This window comes from Marmota flaviventris, chromosome 6, assembly GCF_047511675.1.
Source record: "Marmota flaviventris isolate mMarFla1 chromosome 6, mMarFla1.hap1, whole genome shotgun sequence".
Classification (NCBI taxonomy): Eukaryota; Metazoa; Chordata; class Mammalia; order Rodentia; family Sciuridae; genus Marmota; species Marmota flaviventris.
This window is the reverse complement of record NC_092503.1, coordinates 3,389,276-3,411,884: the sequence shown is the minus strand read 5'-3', so window position 1 is coordinate 3,411,884 and position 22,609 is coordinate 3,389,276. Positions and strand designations below refer to the sequence as shown.

Sequence of the window (22,609 nt, the reverse complement as noted above, 5' to 3'; positions counted from 1 at the left end):
TTTTTCTTTATGGCTGAATAAAACTCCATTGTGTATATATATACATAACATTGTCTTTATCCATTCATCCATTGATGGGACACCTAGGCTGGTTTCATAGCTTGGCTATTATGAATTGCACTGCTATAAACATGGATATGCACTTATCACTATCTTGTGATGACTTTAATCTTCTGAAGAAGTGGTAAAGCTGGGTCATATGGTGGTTCTGTGCCTAGTTTTTTGAGTAACCTGAATACTGATTTCCTTAGGTTGCACTAATTTATAATCCCACCAATAGTGTAAAAGTGCTTCTTTTTCTCCACATCCTCTCCAGCATTTATTATTATTTGTAATCTTTATGACTGCCAGTCTGACTGGTGTAATATAAAATCTCAGTGTAGTTTTAATTTGCATTTCCCCAGTTGCTAATAGTGTTGAACATGTTTTCATAATTATTGTATTTCTTTTTTTAAAAAGTGTCTGTTTAATTCCTTGCCCATTTATTAACTGGGTTAATTGATTTCTTGATGTTAAGTTTTTTGAGTTCTTTATATATTCTAGATGTTAATCCTCTGTCAGAATAGCTGGCAAAGATTTTCTCCCATCTGTGGGTTCTCTCTTCACATTCCTAATTGTTTCCTGTGCTGTGAAGCTTTAAGGTTTGATGCCAACCCACTCATTAGCTCCTGGCATTGTTTCCTGAGCTTTAGGGAGAAATGTCCTATGGAGAAAGTCCTTGCCTGTGTCTATATGCTGGAGAATTGACTTATGTTTTCTTCCAGGATTTGCATAATTTCTAGTCCAATTCCTAGGTCTTTGATCCATTTTCAGTTTATTATGGTGCAGGATGAGAAATATGTGTCTAGTCTCATTCTTCTACATATGGAAATCCAATTTCCCCTGCATCATTTGTTTAAAAGGTTGTTTTTTTTCTCTTATGTATGTTTTTGGCACCTTTGTTGTGGATCAAATGACTGTGTTCTGTTTTCTATTCTGTATCATTGGTCTATATGTCTGTTTTTATGCCAATACCATGCAGTTTTTGTTAATGTAGCTCTGTAGTATAATTTGAAGTCAGGTATTTTAATACCTCCAGCATGCTTTTTGGGCTTGGAATTGCTTTGGCTATTCTGCACCTTTAATTCTTCCAAATGAATTTTAACAGATGGGATGATCCAAAAGAGGGAAGGTATGGCAATGGAGACGGTTGTGTTCTCACAGAGGGTGAGTCATGGAGTATGCTGGAGTGGAACTGCACAGGCGGAGCCTGCTGAGGGCAGGTGCTACTCTGGGAGGTCACCATGGGAGTCAGCAGACATTCTCCCAAGTGTACTTTTCTTTTCACATCCCGCTCCTTCTTCATCTTGATGTAATACAACTGCCTTCTCCTGCAGCTTGACTGGAAAGGAAGTCTCACCAGTCACTCGCACACCTTAATAGATATAGTGTCATCTTACCAACCACATATGCTGGGTATTAAAGGTAACGGAATCAGTTAAGGTTTTGAGTATCACTTTGGTTTTGAATTGTTTCCATATTTTATGCTGCTATAGTCACATAATTTATCTGGTAAAAAATTCCAAGGTTTTAAAATCTAGCACAATAGATGAAACCTGTTATATTCCAATCTTTCCAATGTTTTTATTACTTTTTATTGGCACAACTTTCAACAGTTTTATAAAAAAGTATGCTAAAATCATAAATCTGAAAATGACTTACAAAGAATTATTTTTGTAAAACATTTTCCTTTACTGACATCAAATAATTTCTAATAGCCCTACTAGAGATCACATATTCTAAAATATTTTTAAAATATTTTAAAAATTTGGGATGATTTTTAGCCAAAAAGTCCTGAGTTTGGGGGAAATGAAAATATATAATTCCAGAAATAATTTAGGAATATGGCATCAATAAAATTTTTCTTATTTACCTTTAAATTTTCAATCTTCAAAATACAAATTTCATTGCTACTCTATTTGAAAGTGTAATTTATAAAATTCTTAAACTCACTAAGATATCTTATGGCAAAAGGAAACAATGAAGTTGCTTCCTTAAGAGGAATTAAATGGAGAAAATGTTGAAAGTCCCAAAAGAATGGGGTTTTAGTAGAATTGCAAATTGTTTAAATGTGGAAAAATAACATATTTCATTTGGATCTTTTTCTTGAGAGGTGATAAATAATACATTATTTATTAGTTTAAACTCTGCTTCAACTAAAAAAAAAAAAAATTTAAAAGAGGAATACTTTTGATTCCTTCTCTGAAATGGCCATTTCTCCTTCTGGAATCCACCTTTCAAGACTGCTGCAGACTGTGAATCTGGACAGAAAGGGTGGAAAAAGAAGAGGCTGGATCTCAGGAATACTGGGTTCTAATTTGAAAGTGATCTCAAAAAGAAGTTCAAGTAATGGGTTTCCTCCTCTGCACAACCAGATGTCACCTGAAGTGTGACACCAGTCTACAGAGGGGATAAAGGGGGACTGGATCAGAGTGTTGGTAGGCATCATCAGGACAAGTGTGGTCAGAGGGGCATACTTGAGGTTCAGGTCATCTAGCTGTGGGATCAGAATCTCTGGGGCCAAGGAGGGCTCAGTGCTTAACTGGGCTTTCCAATAAGGGAATTTGACTATAGTGGTTAAATGGGGAAGAAAGTCTCGAAATCTTGAATATTCTATTTTGGAAGCTTTGGGTGGTTACCAACTCGTTTGTAACATTAGGTAGATCTGTTTCCTTATGCTAGAGTAAATTAAAAAATCATTTTTGGTTTTCACTGTATTTAATGTTCTGAATCCTCTATTTGGTGAGATGTGTCCATATTAACCAGGGCATATAGAATTCACTTTGCTTATATCCTTTCAAAACATTTAAAATTCAATCAGAAAGAAAGCCTACAAAATTAGTATTTCCTTGAAGAATATTTTGGTGAAGTTGAAATTTCTTTATCTACTTTCTTATAAAAAAGAATATGCTAAATTCTTGGGTACTGAATCTAAAAAAATGTGCAGCTTCTAATTTACTGACACAAAATTTGTCCTGAAACAGCAGGTCACCATGGCATGTTATCAGTTTGCCCTGAATCCACTGAGATGGCGTGAAAGGGGCAAGGGTGTGCACACCCACCTCGAGGTCTGTGAAGAGCCCATAATTGTTCTGCAATATGGCATACATGCAGTGTGCCACCGTGACCGCATGCTTCCAGTTGTGGTAAGGAACCCGTCGGTAGTTCTTCTTCACAGACATAATGAAACGACACAACTTTTCAAGCTCAAAGCTGTGAGGAAAAGAAACTCTTAAAACCAAAGCCAGCAGAGAACCACTAATTTTCAGAAGAGCCTCTGGCTGAGTTACACATTTCTACTCCTTACACATCTGCACTACAAGGGTTCCCACACTGACTGCTGAACCATGATTACTGGAAAATGATCTCTTCTCTCCTCTTTCTCCAGCCAAAATGAAGCAAGAGATTCTTTCATGGGTTATGTTCAGATATATTAACTGTCCCGCTAGGGATAAGCAGCAGAGCCAGCATGCAGTCTCCATCATTAACCCCCATGCATGCACCTCATGTTTACCAGCATTTTCTAGGCCCCACAGTACTCAAAAAAAAACTATCACGTAACATCATCTTGCTCAAAGATTTATTGAGCCAATATTTTTCAAAAAAAAAATATTCATATTCACAAACTGCATATATAGAGAGAGGGGGTAGATGGGGGAGGCAAAGGAGAGGGAGAGACTCTGGGAGGCATTTATGCCTAAATGAGTCAAAAAGTGCAAAAGAAAACTAATGCTTGCATTTTAAGTTTGTGTAAAGGCACAAAGGCCCATAGTACAGGTAGGCCAAATAGGTAGAGATTTGCAATGAGATCAAACTGTAATTACTGGCGATGTATCACACTTTGAATGTGGAGACTTTTTATTTTACACACAAACTGATAAGATATATAGTTGATGCTCTGTTTATGCAGAGCTTTCTAAGAGCTTCTAAAGCAGGTAATTCTGCCAAGAAGCAAGCTTTGCCTCCTTCAGCCACACAGCCTGTAACATATTTCTATGACGCCTCTTAGATGTATGGCTGTGAACCAGGCTTCAGACTGCTGGGGACTCAGCAGTCATTATGGAAAATCTGAAAAGGCTGCTGCTTTGCCCAACAAAACCAGCCCATTTTAACTTAAATATTTAGAAACAAATTCATATATGTCATATTGAAAAGGATTGTAAACAAAAAAAGGTGAGGTGCATAAGCAAGGGAAGGAGGGAGTCATGTCACTGCAGACTGTACACAGACAGCATTCAGAGCCTTCATACCAGGACGTCCCACAGGACCGATGAACCATGTAGACAAAGATCCCAGGCCACATGCTTTCAAAAGGACCAATGTCAAAGTGGAACCTGAAATTAAAAGGGTAGTTTATTACTAAAAGCAAGCAGGGCACACAGAAAGTAAAGAAAATCATTTAAACGGTTTTTTCTATCAAGAAACCAAAAAGACCCCAGGATCATGGCCATTATTTCTCTGACTTCTCAGTCACTCCTGCCTGGCACTGAAAGTTTTTGGGAGATTCCACATATTCCCTTAGGAACTTAATATATCTCTGGCTTTATTTCTATTAAACAATCCATTAAAAAAATATGCTGCTGTTGTAATAATGTCTTATTTCAAACCTGCTTTACCAATTCTTTAAGAGAGTAGAACAAAACAGATGTTACTACTTTATGAAAACATATATATATATATATGACTGCAGGACCAATGTAATTCTATAACATGTACAATCAGAAAAATGAGAAATTATACCACATCTATGTATGATATATCAAAGTGCATAAATGCATTCTACTGTCATATATAACTAATTAAAGCAAATTTTATAAATTAAAAAAAAGATTAGTTTTGACTAGTCAAGAACTTATTAAAAATTGAACCATTAAAAAAAATGCTGCTGTTGTTATCAGAGAAATAAATAAGCACCAAAAGTTATACTATTGATACTAGAAAATGCATAGGGGGGGATTTTATTGAAAGTATTGTTGGAGTTGAAATTGTTCTCCTTTTTAAACTGAAATAAGAATTTCATAAATATAAAAATGCAAAGTTATGTAGATGAAAACTTTATGTATCTGACATTAAATGCCATTTTGAACATTAAATATTATATAGTGTAAAGTACGCAACAGAGTAATAATACATGCTAGCATTTAGATTAATTCATCATAACTGTGATTCTAATTCTACAACCTGGTTTACTTTTTTTCAATGAAACTGAGAATCTGCTGCTGAAGAAACTAACCAAGTGAAATACTTACAGCTCAATTTCTTTGCAGAGCCGCAAAGGGAGGTTGAAGCGCATGAGGCCTTGCCACTCCTCAGCAGTGCAAATGCTGTGGTAGGACAGCTTTTCCATGGTTACCCGGTAGATGCACTCTGAGTGCCGGATTCGATGATACATCTGGAAGGCAGGCAAAAACTGAATTTAAACAATGCTGAATGCAGTTTGCCATTAAAGTTCAGAATCTGGCATAAAAGAATCAGAACTACAATTGAAACTAAGGCACAATTAACACTAAAGTTAACACTGTCCAAATTTCCATGTACACTAAAGCTATGTTTGCATGTGAACTTGAAGAAACAAAGGAACTTTTTTCTAATTATATCTCTCTTTTAAGTCTTATTTAATTTTGTAGCAAATATCTTTTTATCAGCCATAATCTTTAGGGAGCGAAAAATCCATTTGTCTTCTGCGTATTATGCTTTCAAATTTTTAGTAATAAAAATGCTGAAAACAAACAATACTCATTTTATTTATTTATTTATTTATTTTTTAAAGAGAAAGTGGGGGGGGGAGAGAGAGAGAGAGAGAGAGAATTTTTTTAATATTTATTTTTTAGTTTTCGGCGGACACAACATCTTTGTATGTGGTGCCGAGGATTGAACCCGGGCCGCACACATGCCAGGCGAGCACGCTACCGCTTGAGCCACATCCCCAGGTCCATGCTCATTTTATTATCAGAAAATGAATTAAAGTTAAAGATTCTAAGGAATTAAAGATCTAGGCAGCTTCTGAATCTATTAAAAGACAAATTTAAAATAATAACATGTCACCTGCATATCAGTCTCAACTTTCTTGGGAAGATTTCATCATCTCTTTGCTACTTGTTGATTTCACTGTTTATTTTTCCCCATTCTTAAAGGATTAAATGTGGGTTACATTGGTGTTACAGCAGTGAATTCAAAGTAAAACACAAATTTGTACACAAAACTCATGGACTGTTGCACATAAATAGATTCATACATTAATGGAAAATAGGAAGGCACAACGTACTACCACACAAACTCAGGATCTTGTGTATTTCTCTGTGTGCAAACATACTTTTGCAAATACTTCAAAACGAATATGTGAGATAAAATTAAAACAAGCAATGGAGCCAGTCAGTGGAAAGATTCAATGCTTACACATGTAAATTTGTAAGTAGATGAGGTTACTTAGAAAAGAGAACTTATAGGACAAACCCAAGAGCCCTCCAGATCAAATTAAGAGTGAATGTACTATAATGTGACTTTCTATATATATATATATATATATATATATGTTGTAGTTGGACACATATCTTTATTTTATTTATTTTTATGTGGTGTTGAGGATCGAACCCAGGGCCTCACATGTGTCTAATATAAGCTATAGCTCACAGTCTAAGGAAAAGACTACCCACTGTCTGCATAATAAAAAGAACCGAAACTAAATGGGTCAAGTACTAAGATATTTTCTTCATGTTACCCTTCAAAGTATTTATCTTAGTTCTCAGTGATCTCAAAATCCTTCCTTGATAAACAAAAGTTAAAAATATTTACAACTAGAAAGCCTGCACTACAGAACATCCTCAGCAAAATATTCCATGAGGAATTGAAAAACAGCAATGAAAATCAGCACAGGGAGGTATTACAATAAAGGAAAAACTAATCAAAGGAGAAACCAAGTCAAGTTAAATACCAAAAATAAATAAAAACGACTGGGAATACAAATCATGACTCAATAATAACCCTGAATGTTAATGACCTAAACTCACCAATCAAAAGACATAGACTGGCAAATTAGATTTTTTTTTTTTTTAAAAAGGCCCCCAAATATGCTACCTCCAAGAGACTCATAGGAAAAGACATTCAGAAACTGAAGGTGAAAGGTTGGGAAAAATCATAACACTCCCATGGACGGCAGAAGCAAGCAGGGTTTTCCATTCTCATATCAAATAAAGTAGACTTCAAACCAAAGTTACTCAAAAGGGATAAAGAAGGATATTTCACACTGCTTAAGGGAACCATTCATCAACAAAACATAAAGTTAATACATACATACATACATATATATATATATATATATATATATATATATATATATACCCCAAACAATGGAGTGTTTATGTTCATCAAACAAACTCTTCCCAAATTCAAGAGTCAAAAAGAGCACAACACAATAATGCTGGGTGACTTTAACACACCTCTTTCACCACTGGATTGATCATCCAAACAAAAGCTGAACAAAGAAACTATAGAACTCAATAATACAACCAATAACTTAGACTTAGCTGACATATATAGAATATTTCATCCTTCAATGAGCAAATACACTTTCTTCTCAGCAGCACATGGATCCTTATCTAAAATAGACCATATATTATGCCACAAAGCAACTCTTAGCAAATATAAAGAAGTAGAGATAGTACCCTGCATTCTATCAGATGATAATGGAATGAAATTAGAAAAAAATGATAAAATAAAAAATAAAAGCTACTCCAACACCTGGAGACTAAATAATATACTACTGAATGAACAATGGGTTGCTAAAGACATCAAGAAGCAGATTAAAAATTTTTAGAGGTGAATGAGAACACAGATATAATGTATCGAACTCTCTGGGACACTAAGAAGGCACTAAGAAGGACACTAAGAGGAAAGTTTATTTCATGGAAGTCAGGAAATAATTAAATCAGAGCAGGAATCCATGAAATTGAAAAAAAAGTAACAACTGAAAAAATTGACAAAACAAAAGTTGGTTCTTTGAAAGAATAAATAAAATTGACAGACCCTTAGCCATGCTAACAAAGAGAAGGAGTGAGAAAACTCAAGTTACTAACATACAGTGATGAAAAAGGAAATATCACAACAGACACTACAGAAATACAGAAGATAATTAGAAATTATTTTGAAAACTTGTAGTCCAATAAAATAGAAAATATCAAAGGCATCAACAAATTTCTACAGTCACATGATTTGCCCAAATTGAATCAGGATGATATACACAATTTAAACAGATCAATTTCAAGTGACGAAATACAAGACACCAACCAGAATAGCCCAGGACTGGACGGCTACACAGCCGAGTTCTACAAGACCTTTAAAGAAGAACTAATACCAATACTCTTCAATTTATTTCAGGAAATAGGAAAAGAGGGAACACTTCCAAACTCATTCTATAAGGCCAATATCAGCCTGATTCCAAAAACCAGGCAAAGACACATCAAAGAAAGAAAACTTCAGATCAATCTCTAATGAACATAGATGCAAAAATCCTCAATAAAATTCCAGCAAATCGAATACAAAAACATATCAAAAAGATAGTGCACCATGATCAAGTGGGATTCATCCTAGGGATGCAAGGTTGGTTCAACATACAGAAATCAATAAATGTAAATTCATCACATCAATAGACTTAAAGATAAGAATTATATGATCATCTCAATAAGATGCAGAAAAAGCATTTGACAAAATACAGCACCCTTCATGTTCAAAACACTAGAAAAATTAGGTACAACAGAACAATCCCAACATTGTAAAGGCTCTCTACGCTAAGCCCCAGGCCAATATCATTCTAAATGGAGAAAAATTGAAGGCATTCCCTCTAAAAACCAGAACAAGACAGGGATGTCCTGTTTCACCACTTCTATCTAAAATAGTTCTTGAAACACTGTCCAGAGCAATTAGACAAAAGAAATTAAAGGGGTATGAATAGGTAAAGCAGAACTCAAATTAGCACTATTTGTCGACGATATGATTCTATATCTATAAGATATAGATCCCACCAGAAAACTTCTAGAACTAGTAAATGAATTCAGCAAAGTAGCAGGATATAAAATCAACACTCATAAATCAAAGGCATCTCTGTATATCAGTGACAAATGATCTGAAAGGGAAATGAGGAAAACTACCCTATTTATAATAGCCTCAAAAAAATAGAATAATTGGGAATCAACCTAACAAAAGAGGTGAAAGACCTCTACAAAAAAACTACAGAATGCTTAAGAAAGAAATTAAAGACGACCTTAGAAGATGGAATGATCTCCCTTGTTCTTGGATAGGTAGACTTAGTATTGTCCAAATGACCATGCTGCCAAAAGCATCATACAGCATTATAATGCAATTCTAATCAAAATCCCAGTGAAATTCCTCATAGAATATAAAAAGCAGTCATAAAATTCATCTGGAAAAATAAGAGACCCAGAATACCTAAAGCAATCCTTAGCAAGAAGAGTGAATCAGGTGGCATCACTATACCAGACCTTAAACTATACTACAGAGCAATACTAACAAAAATAGCATGGTATTGGCACCCAAATAGACTGGTAGACCAATGGTACAGAATAGAGGACACAGAGACTAACCCATATATAATTACAGTTATCTTGCATTAGACAAAGGTGCCAAAAACATACATTGTAGAAAAGATATGGTACTGGGAAAACTGGAAATCCATATGCAACAAAATGAAATTAAATCCCTCTCTCTCACCTGTACAAAACTCAACCCAAAGTGGTTAAAGGACCTAGTAATCAAACCAGAGACACTGTGCAGGTCTATTAGAAGAAAAAGTAGGCCCAAATCTCCATCATGTGGATTAGGCCCCAACTTCCTTAATAATACTCTTATAGCACAAGAATTAAAATCAAGAATTAATAAATTGGATGGATCAGTGAGGTGAATATAGAGCCTACAGCTTGGGAGCAAATTTTTACCACTTTCACATCAGATAGAGCACTTATCTCTAGGGTATATAAAGAACTCAAAAAGCTAAGCACCAAAAAACCAAATAACCCAATCAATAAATGGGCCAAGGAACTGAACAGACACTTCTCAGAAGGTGATATACAATCAATCAACAAATATATGAAAAAATGTTCAACATCTCTAGCATTTAGAGAAATGCAAATCAAAACTACTCTAAGAGTTCATCTCACTCCAGTCAGAATGGTAGCTATTAAGAATACAAACAACAGTAATTGTTAACAAGGATGTGGGGGAAAAGGCACACTCATACATTGCTGGTGGGACCACAAATGGTGCAACCAATATGGAAAGCAGTATGGAAATTCCTTGGAAAACTGGGAATGAAACCACCTTTTGACCCAGCTATCCCACTCCTCGGTCTATACCCAAAGGACTTAAAAACAGCATACTACACAGACACAGCCACATCAATGTTTATTGCAACACAGTTCACAATAGCTAAACTGTGGAACCAACCAATTCATGCCCTTCATATAGATGAGTGGATAAAGAAAATGTGGTATTATACACAATGGAATATTACTCAGCAATAAAAGAGAATAAAATGATGGCTTTTGCAGGTAAATGGATGAAGTCAGAGAATATAATGCTAAGTGAAGTTAGCCAGTCCCAAAAAACTAAATGCCAAATGTTTACCCTGATATAAGGAGGCTGATTCATAGTGGAGTTGTGAGGGGGAGCTTAGGAAGATTAAACAATCTAGGGCAGAAAGGAAGGGGCAAGGGTTAAAAAAGATGGTGGATTGAAATGGATATCATTACCCTAAGTAACGACAAGAGTGGTGTAAATATACTTTGTATGCAACCAGAGATATGAAAAATTGTGCTCTGTATGCGTAATATGAATTATAATACATTCTGCTATCATAAAACAAATTAGAATAAAAAATTTTAAAAAAAGGATTTTTTTTAGATGTAGATGGACACAATATCTTTATTTATTTAATTTTACGTGGTGCTGAGGATCAGATCCAGTGCTTCACACTTGCTAGGTGATTACTCTACCACTGAGCCACAACCCCAGCCCTGAAGATTTTTTTAATCAATTGAAACCTGATTCATAAAACAAAGTTATAAAGAATTCAATTTTAAATCCAAGAATAGAAAGAATAAACGAACAGATGAAACACACAGAAAACTGAGTTGGCAGATTTATTACACCTAAGCTTGAAAAGTAAATGGTGGAAACATCAAGATTAAAAGTAAAAGATTGTCAGATTAAAAAAAAATCCTGAACAAATTATATGCTGCTTATAAGAATCTTACTTTAGGGGCTGGGGCCGTAGCTCAGTGGTAGAGCACCTGCCTGGAACATGTGAGGCACTGGGTTTGATCCTCAGCACCACATAAAAATAAATAAATAAAGATATTTTTTTAAAAAAGAATCTTACTTTAAACATAAGTAAAGACATAAGTAAAGTTAAAGGATAGTTGGGATATACCACTGAACACCAGTCCTAAAAAATTGGGCTTTATCAATGTCAGAAAAGGTAGATTTGAGAGTGAAGACTATTATATCAAGGATAAAGAAAAGATTGTTTTAAATGACAAAGGGGTCTGGCTATCAAGAGGACATAACAATCCTAAATGTCATGCACCTAATTAGAGTTTTGAAACATGTGACATAACTGATGAGACTGCTGCAAGCAAAATAGACAAACAGACCACACACACTTAAACTTGGGTACTCCAACAACACCATCCTGGGAACTGAACTGCTGATGTCACAACCTCACCAAAATCCTAGTAGGCTTTTCTACAGGCAATGAAAAGGAGATTCTAAAATTCATATGGAAATGCAAAGGACCTAGACTACACAAAACCATTCTGAAAACAAAGAATGAGGGTAGAAGAACTCCACACCTGAATCCAAAACTTATTATAAAGCTACAGTAATTAAATGGGCATCAAAGACACAAGCAGACCAACGATAGAACACAGAGTACAGAGTAGACCACTATATATACTCAGCTGGTTTTCAACAAGGTCGCAAAGGCAAGACAGCAGAAAAAGGACAGTCTACAAGGAACGGTGCTGGAACAACAGAATATCCAAAGGTAAACAAATGAATTTTGATCCTTACTTTGTGCCATCTATAATAAATATTCCAAGTGGATACAGCCTTAAGTGTAAGACCTAAAAACTATAGAACTTCTAGAAGAAAACAGGAGGAGAATGGCCCACTACAGACATAGAAGCTTCTGAAAGCTCTATGCCATGCTAGCAATTAAAAAAATGAAGCTTCTTCTATATAACTTACCTAAACACATATCAAGACAGAATCTTTCACATTTGCCTCCCATACCTCAATGGAAGATGCTGCATATTCTGGGAGGAAGGTGAACAGTCAACAGGAATTGCTTGGCATATCCTGTAGTTCAGTGTAATTCTATGGCTAAGCTGCTAGGAAAAATGACTACATTAGGTAGAATAATACTATTGCTACAACCACCACGGCACTTAGAGTACCGCTGAGCACGTAGATGGCATGTGGAGTGCCAAGTGGTCTGTGTGAAATACTTTCTATAATCTCCCAACTCCTATCAGGCAGTTATTACTTAATCCTTATATAGTCAGTTTACAAGTGTATGACCAGCAATTTTAATTTAATTAAAATGTATTTATAAATGTATAGTATAAATTAATGTATATAAATTTTTAGTTTAAACTTCAGTTTTTATCATTTTATTTTGTAACTCTAGAGATGAGGTAAATAACAGTAATTACAAAACAAAGTAATCAGTTTCATTTTGTGAGAATTGCACCATGAGCCTCCCTGATTCTGAGGCCTTTGGACCTGGCCTGGGGCCATGCTACTGGCTTCCCAAATTCTTTGCTTATGGAAGGCTTATCATGGGACTCCTCAACCACTGTAATCATGTGAACTAATTTACCAAACCAATTCCCTCTAAGGTATCTATCACAATCTTTATATATCCTATTGGCTCTATCTCTATGAAAAACCCTGAATGATATACCCTACTAAATATTCTATTCTATATTTTATGTACAAAACTTAAAATATGTTTCTTAATATTTTTCTTCCTATGAGCAACATTCAGAAAGATCAGTGTAAAATGGAAGGCCGTATCTGAGGGCATAACTATATCTATATCCAAATCCTTGCTCTATCACATACTCTGATACTATGTGACATTGGATAAATTATTTAAACTTTATGTGTCTTTTTTTTTGGGGGGGGGGGTAAAGTGGGGATAACAATCCTCATTCATGGGATTGTTGTGAGACTTTTAAAAAATATGTAAAGTATTCAAAAAATTCCAATTACAAAGTGTTGAATCAAATAAGAGCAGCTTTTATTCTATCACCTTTACATCTACTATCTGATATGAAAAAAATAGACTCAATAGTTGGTGGCTGAATTCAAGAATTAATAAAGTTTGAATGAATAAAGGTTATTATACCTGTCCCTAGCCAACTGGTTTCATTTGAATCGTGATTTTTTCCTTGTCTCTTTAATGTTAAACATCTTCCCACACAGAATGTAGAGAGCTAGTCTGTTTTGAAGGGCTCCTTTTTCCAGGCCAAAGATGTAAAAACAGTAATTACTATCATCTTAGCTTCTTGCATTATATTAAAATGCCTCTTAAAACCATAATATGTATAAGCAAATTAATTAACTCATTTAGTTTTAAAGAATCAATCTTTTTAAATGGTTACTTTCTGTTACTTTCCAAAGTAGATGGCTATTTCCAACTAACAAACAGTTAAATCAACAAACGAAAGGGAGATGTTGCCATTTAGAGGAATGCACCTTTAATTCAACAAAAAATACTGCAGTCTAATGAATCCAAAGATGAAATAAAGAAAAATGAAGACATTATAATTATTTAAATGGCCCATCATCCTGCTCCAAACACAGGGACTTTTAAACAGGAATATTAAGTCAGACAATTATAAAATATACCAATACATTATACATTCAGAATTAGAAGTAATTTTCATGAGGGTTCACATGCTTTTATTAAGGACATAATTAATAAGGACATAATCAAGAGCAGAAATATTTTTAATTTCTCAGGATCAATACACTTAAATCCTACTTAATAATAGCCAACAATTAAAGGGTATTTCATACTGCTCAAAGCTTTTGCATATATTATTGCAAAAAAAAATACTTCTGTATGTTTCCCAGAAAGAAATGGAACTTTCAGGAAGGGCAGGGAGCCTGCAAATTGTTGGATTAACTGCTTGGGACAATGAGTACTACAAGGTGCTTTTCCTAGTAAAAACATGTTCAAAACTCAAAGCTAACTTACTCAAAAAACATCAGGTCAGTGACATTAACATCTTTTAGCAGGTGAGGCTCCAAGGAACCCAGTGGCTAGCTTACTGAAACTAATAATAAATGCTGGTGAGGATGCAGGGGAAAAGGAACACTTACACATTTTTGGTACTACAACCACGATGGAAATCAGTGTGAAGATTCCTCAAAAAACCAGGCCTGGAACCACCAAATGACCAAGTTGTACCACTCCTTGATGTTTCTCCAAAAGAACTAAAATTACTATACCATAGCAATACATGCATACCCATATTTATAGCAGCACAATTCATAATAGCCCTATTATAGAATCAACCTAGGTGTCTGTCAACAGATGAATTAATAAAGAAAATGTGGTATATATACATAACAGAGTTTTAGCCATAAAGAAGAATGAAATTATGTCATTTGCTGGTAAACAGATGAAACTGAAGGATATCATGCTGAATGAAATAAGACAGACTCAGAAAGTCAAGGGTCAAATGAGGAAGTTATAGAGAAATAAGGAAGTAAAAAAGCAATCTCATGAAAACAGAAGGAAGAACAGTAGAGTAGAGGAAGGGAATTACGGGGGAGAGAGAAGGGGAAGGAGGAGGAAGGACTGGGAATGAAATCATTCAAACTATGCTATGTGCATGTATAAATGTATCACAGTAATTCCCACTTTGACATATAATTATAATGTACCAATTTAAAAAATAAATCAAAGTATGTGTCAGTCAGCTTTCCATCACTGTGATCAAAGTATCTGACAAGAACAATTCAGAAAAGGAAAAGTTTATTTTAGCTCAAGTTTCAGAGGTTCAGTCCACGGCTGGCCAACTCCATTGCTCTGGGGCTGAGGTGAAATAGAACACTTCAGTTCACTGCATCCCAGAAGCAGAAAGTGAGGGAGAAACTAGAGATAAAATATAATGCCCAAGGGCACCTCCCACCACCACCACCGAATGGCTTCTTCTAGCCTCACCTCATCTGCCTATAGTTACCACCCAGCAATCCATTCAGATTCCTAATCCCCCAAATGGATCAATCCATTGATTAGGGTTATAGTTTACATAATCTAATCTTTTTTGTTTCCCAACATTTGCTACATTGGATATTGTGTTTCCAATATTTGAGGTTTTCAGGAGACACTATATATTCAAATTATAACAATGGGAGTAGCGTAGAGTAGAGGTAAAAGTTAAGGGGGAGGAAGGAGGTGAGAGAAGGGGAAGTACTGAGAAATGAAATGAGCAAATTATGCTATTATGCTATATGCATGTATAAATATGTCACAAGAATCCCACTGTTATGAATAATTATAATTTATCATAAAAACATTAAAAATTATAACTTTAATGCAGCCATGAGGAAACATCAAACAGAGCCAAATTAAGAAACATTCTACAAAATACCAGTTTTATAGCTTTAAAAATATCCAGGTGAAGAAAAACAAAGATTATAGAACAGTTTCAGAATAAAGGAGACTCAAGATGTCTGCAGATGATCAAAGCACAGTACCTAGGCACAGCCTGACCCACATTCCCCCAAAGTTCACATTCAACGCCTCAATCCCAGTGACCAAACTTAAGAGATGGGGCCTTTAAATAAAGTGGTACTTAAGGCAAAACAATGTCCTATGTGTGAATCAATCCAACACGTGAAGAGGCAATCAGGACCCAGAAATATTCCACACACAGGAAAAACCACATCAGGACAGACTACAAGGGGGTAGTCGTAAGCTGAGAGAGAAAATAACTTTCTGTTGTTTAAGGCACTCAGTCTTGTATCCACTACACAGCCCAAATAATCTAACACAGTACCAATGTTGACTTCTTTTTTTTTTTATTTAACTTTTAATTAATTAATTATGTGGTGCTAAAGATTGAACCCAGGCCCTTACCCCTGCCCGGAAGTGCTCTACTACTGAGCCACAACCCCACCCCAAATGTTGACTTCTTGGTGTTTTTAAATGTGCAGTAGGAATTCAATGTATTTGATTTTAGAAAGTACAAGCTGAAGCATTCTGCATTTCTAGACATTGTGTCTGAGACAATCTCAGCTCAGAGAGAGACAGTTACTAAGAGGGAAAAAGAAGGAGAAAGTGCAAAAATGATACACATCATAACTTTGGGGGAATAAGGCTAATGGTATAAGTAGATTCTTTGTACTATTTTTGCAATGTTGCTTTTGATCTGAAATTACTTCAAAATTATAACTGTAGAAAAATGATGCTAAATCCCCTTTCATTTTAACAATATGTAAAATCCATGAAGGATATATTAACTATTGCTGTTTTAAGGCATACACATCTCATTAAAAATATCATTTTCCATAATATTTTTACTTTTTATTCTGGAAAATTACCCAAATTTTGTGATACAGTTATATTGTTTTGACATAACATATTGGTAATAATATATACTATATATATTATATATGTATATATATAATGTATACACATATATATAAAATCACAATTAATAATGAATTTTTACCACTTACTATACATGTTTGTTTTAGATTATTATCTCAGAATAATAAAATACTCTAAAGCATAAAATATTAGAATACAATTTTGTTAAATAGTAGAAATACTGTTCAGAGAGTAAAACAAACAGTGTTTAATTTTCCAATCATAAGGTCTTGCTGTGGTTTTTTTAAAAAAAAACAACAAAAGGTACTGAGTTACTTTAGTTCTTAGATTCCATTTCAAAATGATGAATAGTCAATATTCAAAATATACTAAAATTAGATGTTCTGCAACTTTTAAACTAAATAAGAAAAAAATAAGCTGTCCATGTTTTTATTTATGAGATACATATAGATACTGATAATATCTGAAGCAAAACTTTTTACAACTGTACTGATTTATTTTTGATGAGCTGAGTAATAATGACCCATGGAGGGCCCCAGGATGGTGTAAGGGAAGTAATGTGCATTCTTACCCAATATCACTGATGGGATTAAAATGGTTTGCCAGAGTCACCAGAGTTGGATTTAAAAAATTTTAAAAATATTTGCTCCTAGTTATTTCTCAACTATTTCCGTGAATTATACGGATGCTTCTACAGAACTTAGTCCTATTCCCAAAAAGCAATTTTTCTAAGTTATTAAGGTGGTAACTCCCATTTCTTCTCATTTACCTTTACAGAAGGGTTATAAAATTTCAGAATTCTAGTAAAAAGGATTATTAGGGTTCACAGAATACTAAATGTTCAACTCATTTAAAACATAACAATATAAAAGAAAGAACATCAAAAGATCTCCTGTGAAGACAGACCCCTGCTCCTCTTCAATGAGGAGGGCAGGACCACAGCATGGATTAAATGGGTCAACACTCAGGACTCCTCTGGAAGGACTCAAGGAAGAGGTGGTCAACTCTTTGTCACAAGCAACACTTCCCTGGTTGGTGTGAAAACAGCAGTTACCAGCTAACATTTTATACACTCTCAAATGCAGTGCAAACAACAAACATGAAGGGTTTCAATAACACTTTTCTTATTCATTTCAGCAGATATCATGAAATGTAAGTCTGATGTTTAAACATCTTACCTAAATATTAATTTCATTTTTATTTTTAACAAATTCATACCTTGAAATAAATGCCAAGTATCAGGAAATTTTTTAAGGCATTTCCTAAAATATGTACAACTAGGAATCATTTCTCCTAGTTTGTAAAGAAACATAAATGGAAAACACTGCAAGTGGCTTTACTGGACATTAATATCCAGTATATAGTTAAATGATATTTAAAGCAGCACTTACATTAGCACAGTGTAAGGCCAAAGCACAGAAGACAGCGAACATTTTGAAGTTGTTCTCGTCGGTCTTGGAGAAGGCACTGCCGCTGATTTTGTTCACCATCTGCACCACGCCTATCACACTCCCCCGGCTCACGATGGGCATGCACAGGATGTTGCGGGTAGTGTAGCCTGTGTACAAGTCCACCTCCCTGCAAAGTGAAGGAGCAAAGCCATCACCACAAGGAAAGAAGCAAGTAGAAAAAGACTAAACTACTCACTGCCTCCTAAGTCTCAACTCAGATATGCAATGGAGACGCTGTGAGCCTCTAAATTTAGGGACAAGCTAATATTTGAAAGTGTTTTATTATAACCTTTTCAGAAATATTCTAACTTTTTTGTTTGTTTGTTTTGTTTTCACAACTGTCTCTACAGGAGGATTCTGCTCTTATTGGGTTTTTAGCATCCAGCATAATTGAGTCAACAGACAAGAGAAAAAACATTATAAATGTGGTAAAGTGATTTGTTCCTTTGAACTTGGGCCTATTTGTGAGATCTAACTTTTAAACCATAGGCCTGTATAGCCAAAACTACTTACTAGCTGGCCATTAATAAATAAAGGTTTGCTTACTCCTGCTCTAAGGAAATGTTTTTAGAAATAGGATTGAATTCCATAGAAAGAGCCATGTACCCAACACAAGGCAGTTAGTAGCTGCAGTTCTTAATGCCCTCATGTTACACACAGTTCTTGAGATTCACATGTCTATCAGTACTTGTTACTACAGCATAGTTGCCCCTACTGAATGAATAAACCACATTTGTTTATCCATTTATCAGTTAATGGGAAACATTATTTGCTATTAGCCAGTGACAGTAATTATGGATAATGTTGGCTTGAAGATCTGTATACAAGTTCTTTGGATAACATATGTTTTAGTTTTTCTTGCAGTAGTGCCTGGGAGTGGAGATGACGGATGGATTATACAGTGGGTGTATGTTCAAATTTCCAACAAGTTGAAAGACTGTTTACCTAAGGAGTTGTACCATTACACATTCCCACCAGCAGAGTCTGAGAGTTCCAGTTTATCCACACCCTTTCCAATCCTTGCTACTATCAGTATTTTATAATCTCAACCATTTCACACTGGCATGTAGGAGGATCTAACTGACATATGTACACCCTACTCACTTCCCATGTGTTTAACAGCCATATGAATATTTTCTTTTGTAAAGTGTCTCTTAAAATTGTCTCCTTTTTATTAAATTGCAATATCTTAATATTTAGAGGAGTGTTTTCATATTTTAGACACAAATGTCTTGTCAGATATATGTTTTGCCAATATTTTCTTTAATCAGTTGACTTTATTTTCAACTTCTTATAGTCCGACCCACAAATTTTTACATAAATATTTTACATATTATGAATATTTTCAACATTTAAACACCGATTTTCCTGAAAAATAAGATTTTTAGTATTCTTAATTTATTGATAAAGTATATTATAAGAATATAGCTGTGCTTATATGACTCATGCATATTTGACATTAATCAATTACTTCCATGAAAAATCTTGGCATTTCTTGTATCATTTATCTCCCAAAGTAAACCAAATGTTTGTATTAACTAAGCACTACTGTCACTATATCTCAAATATTACTCCCTACCAGTCATAGCCTCCTCAATTTCTAGAGATTTACTAAAACCATATTTTGTAATTTGGTTTCTAGTACTCTAAAAGAAAATCAAAATGAAATAAAACTCTTTTCAGCTATCTTAAAATCCAATTTTAATAATATACAATAAAATCTATGGTTTGTTAGGTTTCTACTTTATGTCTGGTAAAGTTTCTAGACTTTTTAACAAACATTATCCATAATCTTTAAAAAAAGACTACAATATAGGCATTATTGTACTTTTTTTGGATATTTTTTTTGTAGTGTTAGATGGACAGCATGCCTTTATTTGTTTATTTTTATGTGGTGCTGAAAATGGAACCTAGTGACTCACACATTGAGAGGCAAGTGTTCTACCACTGAGCTATAGCACCAGTCTTGTTAAACTATTTTAAAGATAAAGGAATAAGACTCAGAGCTGACTACAAAATCACACAACCATAATTTAAAATCAGACCTGTCAGTATCAAAAGTATATAATTTTATCAGTATGTATTGTGTAGCACTTTAGCATATTATTCGATAGAGAATATGGTACAAGATGATGACAGTATAATGAAAAAAACCACCGGCGATCCATCAGTTGAAACTCCTGCCTCTTTGCTGTTTTTATAACAATATAAACAACTCTAGCTTTGACACTGTTACATATTAGTCACTGAGAATCCATTACTTCATAAATATCTGAATATACCACCTGTTAGTAATAGGACTGGTTCCCAGCAAAAAGGAAAGAACTGATGGAGTTGAGACATGTAGGACTGGAGCTGTCCAGAAGACATTTCAACCAAGAAGAATGTTAAGGGAGAAACTGATTGTTTTTACCTGTTGAAGCGTGGATCAGCATAGGCATCTGGAATGTTCAGGACTTCCCCTGTTCTTGCTACTTGACCAGCGATTCCTTTCTCGATTGAAAATCTGCATATATAAAAGAGAGAGACACACTAATTGAAATACTACTGATACAGAATAATTCTGAAACACTTCATTACCATCAAGCATTGAGTTGAAAAGTCTTGTTCCATTTTAAATGCTCATATTAATTTTACATTTACATATCCTAAACTATCATAAAACATGTAAAAGTAAAGCAGAAAAACATTACACAGTGATCACTTGAGACTTTTAGGATGTAAATCACACTATAATGCAATTTAATTGGTTCACAAATACAAATTTAAAATTAACTAGTGATCACCAGCATTGACCAATAACAATAATCCCTTATACATGTAAAGTACCTTATAACTTACAATATGTTTCACACAAATTTTCTTAGTATAGTCTCAATGACATGAGGTTTGAGGCCTAGTAGTGTCATAATAAAAACTAGAATACAGGATGATGAACCAGCCCTATTACAGCAGTTGGTATATTTAGAAAACGATGGATTCTCAAGAGAGCATAGCACCATGCTTTCCACCACATGTGGAACCAAATTCAGAGGTCGGGTCTGAACTTTGAGGTGTTCAGGACCTGGATTTTCTGTTGTTTATAACCCAAGTACTATTTAGAAATTTAAATGTTGTTACATTTAAAAACAATCAAAAGTAAATCATCAACTGATTATATTTAATTACACTTTTGTTATCTACATCAGTATTTTTCATTTTTGTTATCAGTATCAATATTTTCATTTATAAATAAGTTCTAACATTAATAAATATTTTTCTTATTACTATATTATCACCATACATGCATTCATTTCAAAATTTAGTTAAGATGTCTATAGTTCACAATATCTATGACTTTCAGTAGTTCAAAAATAATTTCTATAATACCACATTATTAGCATTATAGGAAATAATCATTTCTGAAATGAAGCTTATCCTTAAGGATTATCAAGAAAAGTCAAAAGACACATGACACAAAAGAGAATTAAAACACCAACAAGTAAACCATGCATAAACTCCAGGTTGTCTGTTTCCTTGTTTTCTTGTGCTTTGAACAACAGGAACACAAGTTAGACTGCAGTGAGGGCCATTTCACCAGGTATGCGAGTGAGTCTGTCTGCTGAGAGCAAGTGGACACCTCTCACTGGAGCTGAGGGAGAAGCTCATGTTTAAGGAGCATGCTCTGACAGTCATGCTGGCTCGGTCCAGGCATCAAAGTCAGGTAACCACATGCTCCTTTTTCCTGTGCTCGTAAACACAGGCTGTAAGTTACTAATTTCAAAATCGGATCAGTTCCAGGAGTGAGAGAGAACACTTGGACCTTAAGAAAGAAATGGCTTTAAATAAGCCACTATACCCAGGCTGACAAAGAAAACAAGAAACCAAATTTTAAAACCCAAAACACCTACATAGTGTCCATAAGTCAGAACTATGTGTCAGGAATTCTGGAACTATCACCTAGAAACAGAACTGGAGTACCAGTGCAGACAATGGAGATGCCCCATGGCAGGCCACACTTCCATGTGACAGACTGTCAAATGAATGGCAGTTCTTAATGAATGAGGAACAGTATCTTACTGGAGAACATGCAGTATTAGAGAAGAGTAGTTGAACAAGACACATAAAGCCAAAGGAACCCACAGTTTGAAGGGGACCCCAACCTGTGCCTGCCAAGCCTGGTTCTAAAGTCTGTGACAGTGCTCCTTGCAGGTTTCCAGCTTGATAAGCCTGAGCCAAGGTCTTCCACCAACTAGTAACCCTCATGCTATTCATTTATGTGACAATAGCTGCCACATAAAGAACAAAGAAGGTTTTAGTCTCAAAATGGAATGGAAGTGTGTTGATTAAACCAATGGATAACGGAATGTGTTGAAGTCATCAGTACACCAGATCAATTTCCTGTAATATTGGAACTGTGAGACAGTCCATATGCTGGGAAGAGGTGGGGGCCGAATTGGTTAAGCTCACCCTTGCTCCTAAACATGGGAGAACCTGC

At 34.8% G+C, this 22,609-nt stretch overlaps 1 protein-coding gene across 2 annotated transcripts in view; it reads right to left on the bottom strand.

Annotated features, from left to right (window-relative positions):
* Pde10a (phosphodiesterase 10A) overlaps window positions 1–22,609 on the bottom strand; it is a 267,554-nt gene that overhangs the window by 45,183 nt on the left and 199,762 nt on the right. For both annotated transcript variants that reach the window (XM_027939403.2, XM_071612857.1), the window contains 5 exons: window positions 20,546–20,638; window positions 18,073–18,259; window positions 5,289–5,431; window positions 4,290–4,373; window positions 3,102–3,252 (listed from right to left, as the gene is read on the bottom strand). In XM_027939403.2, the coding sequence (XP_027795204.2) occupies window positions 3,102–3,252; window positions 4,290–4,373; window positions 5,289–5,431; window positions 18,073–18,259; window positions 20,546–20,638 (658 nt within the window). The remainder of the gene's footprint in view (window positions 1–3,101; window positions 3,253–4,289; window positions 4,374–5,288; window positions 5,432–18,072; window positions 18,260–20,545; window positions 20,639–22,609) is intronic.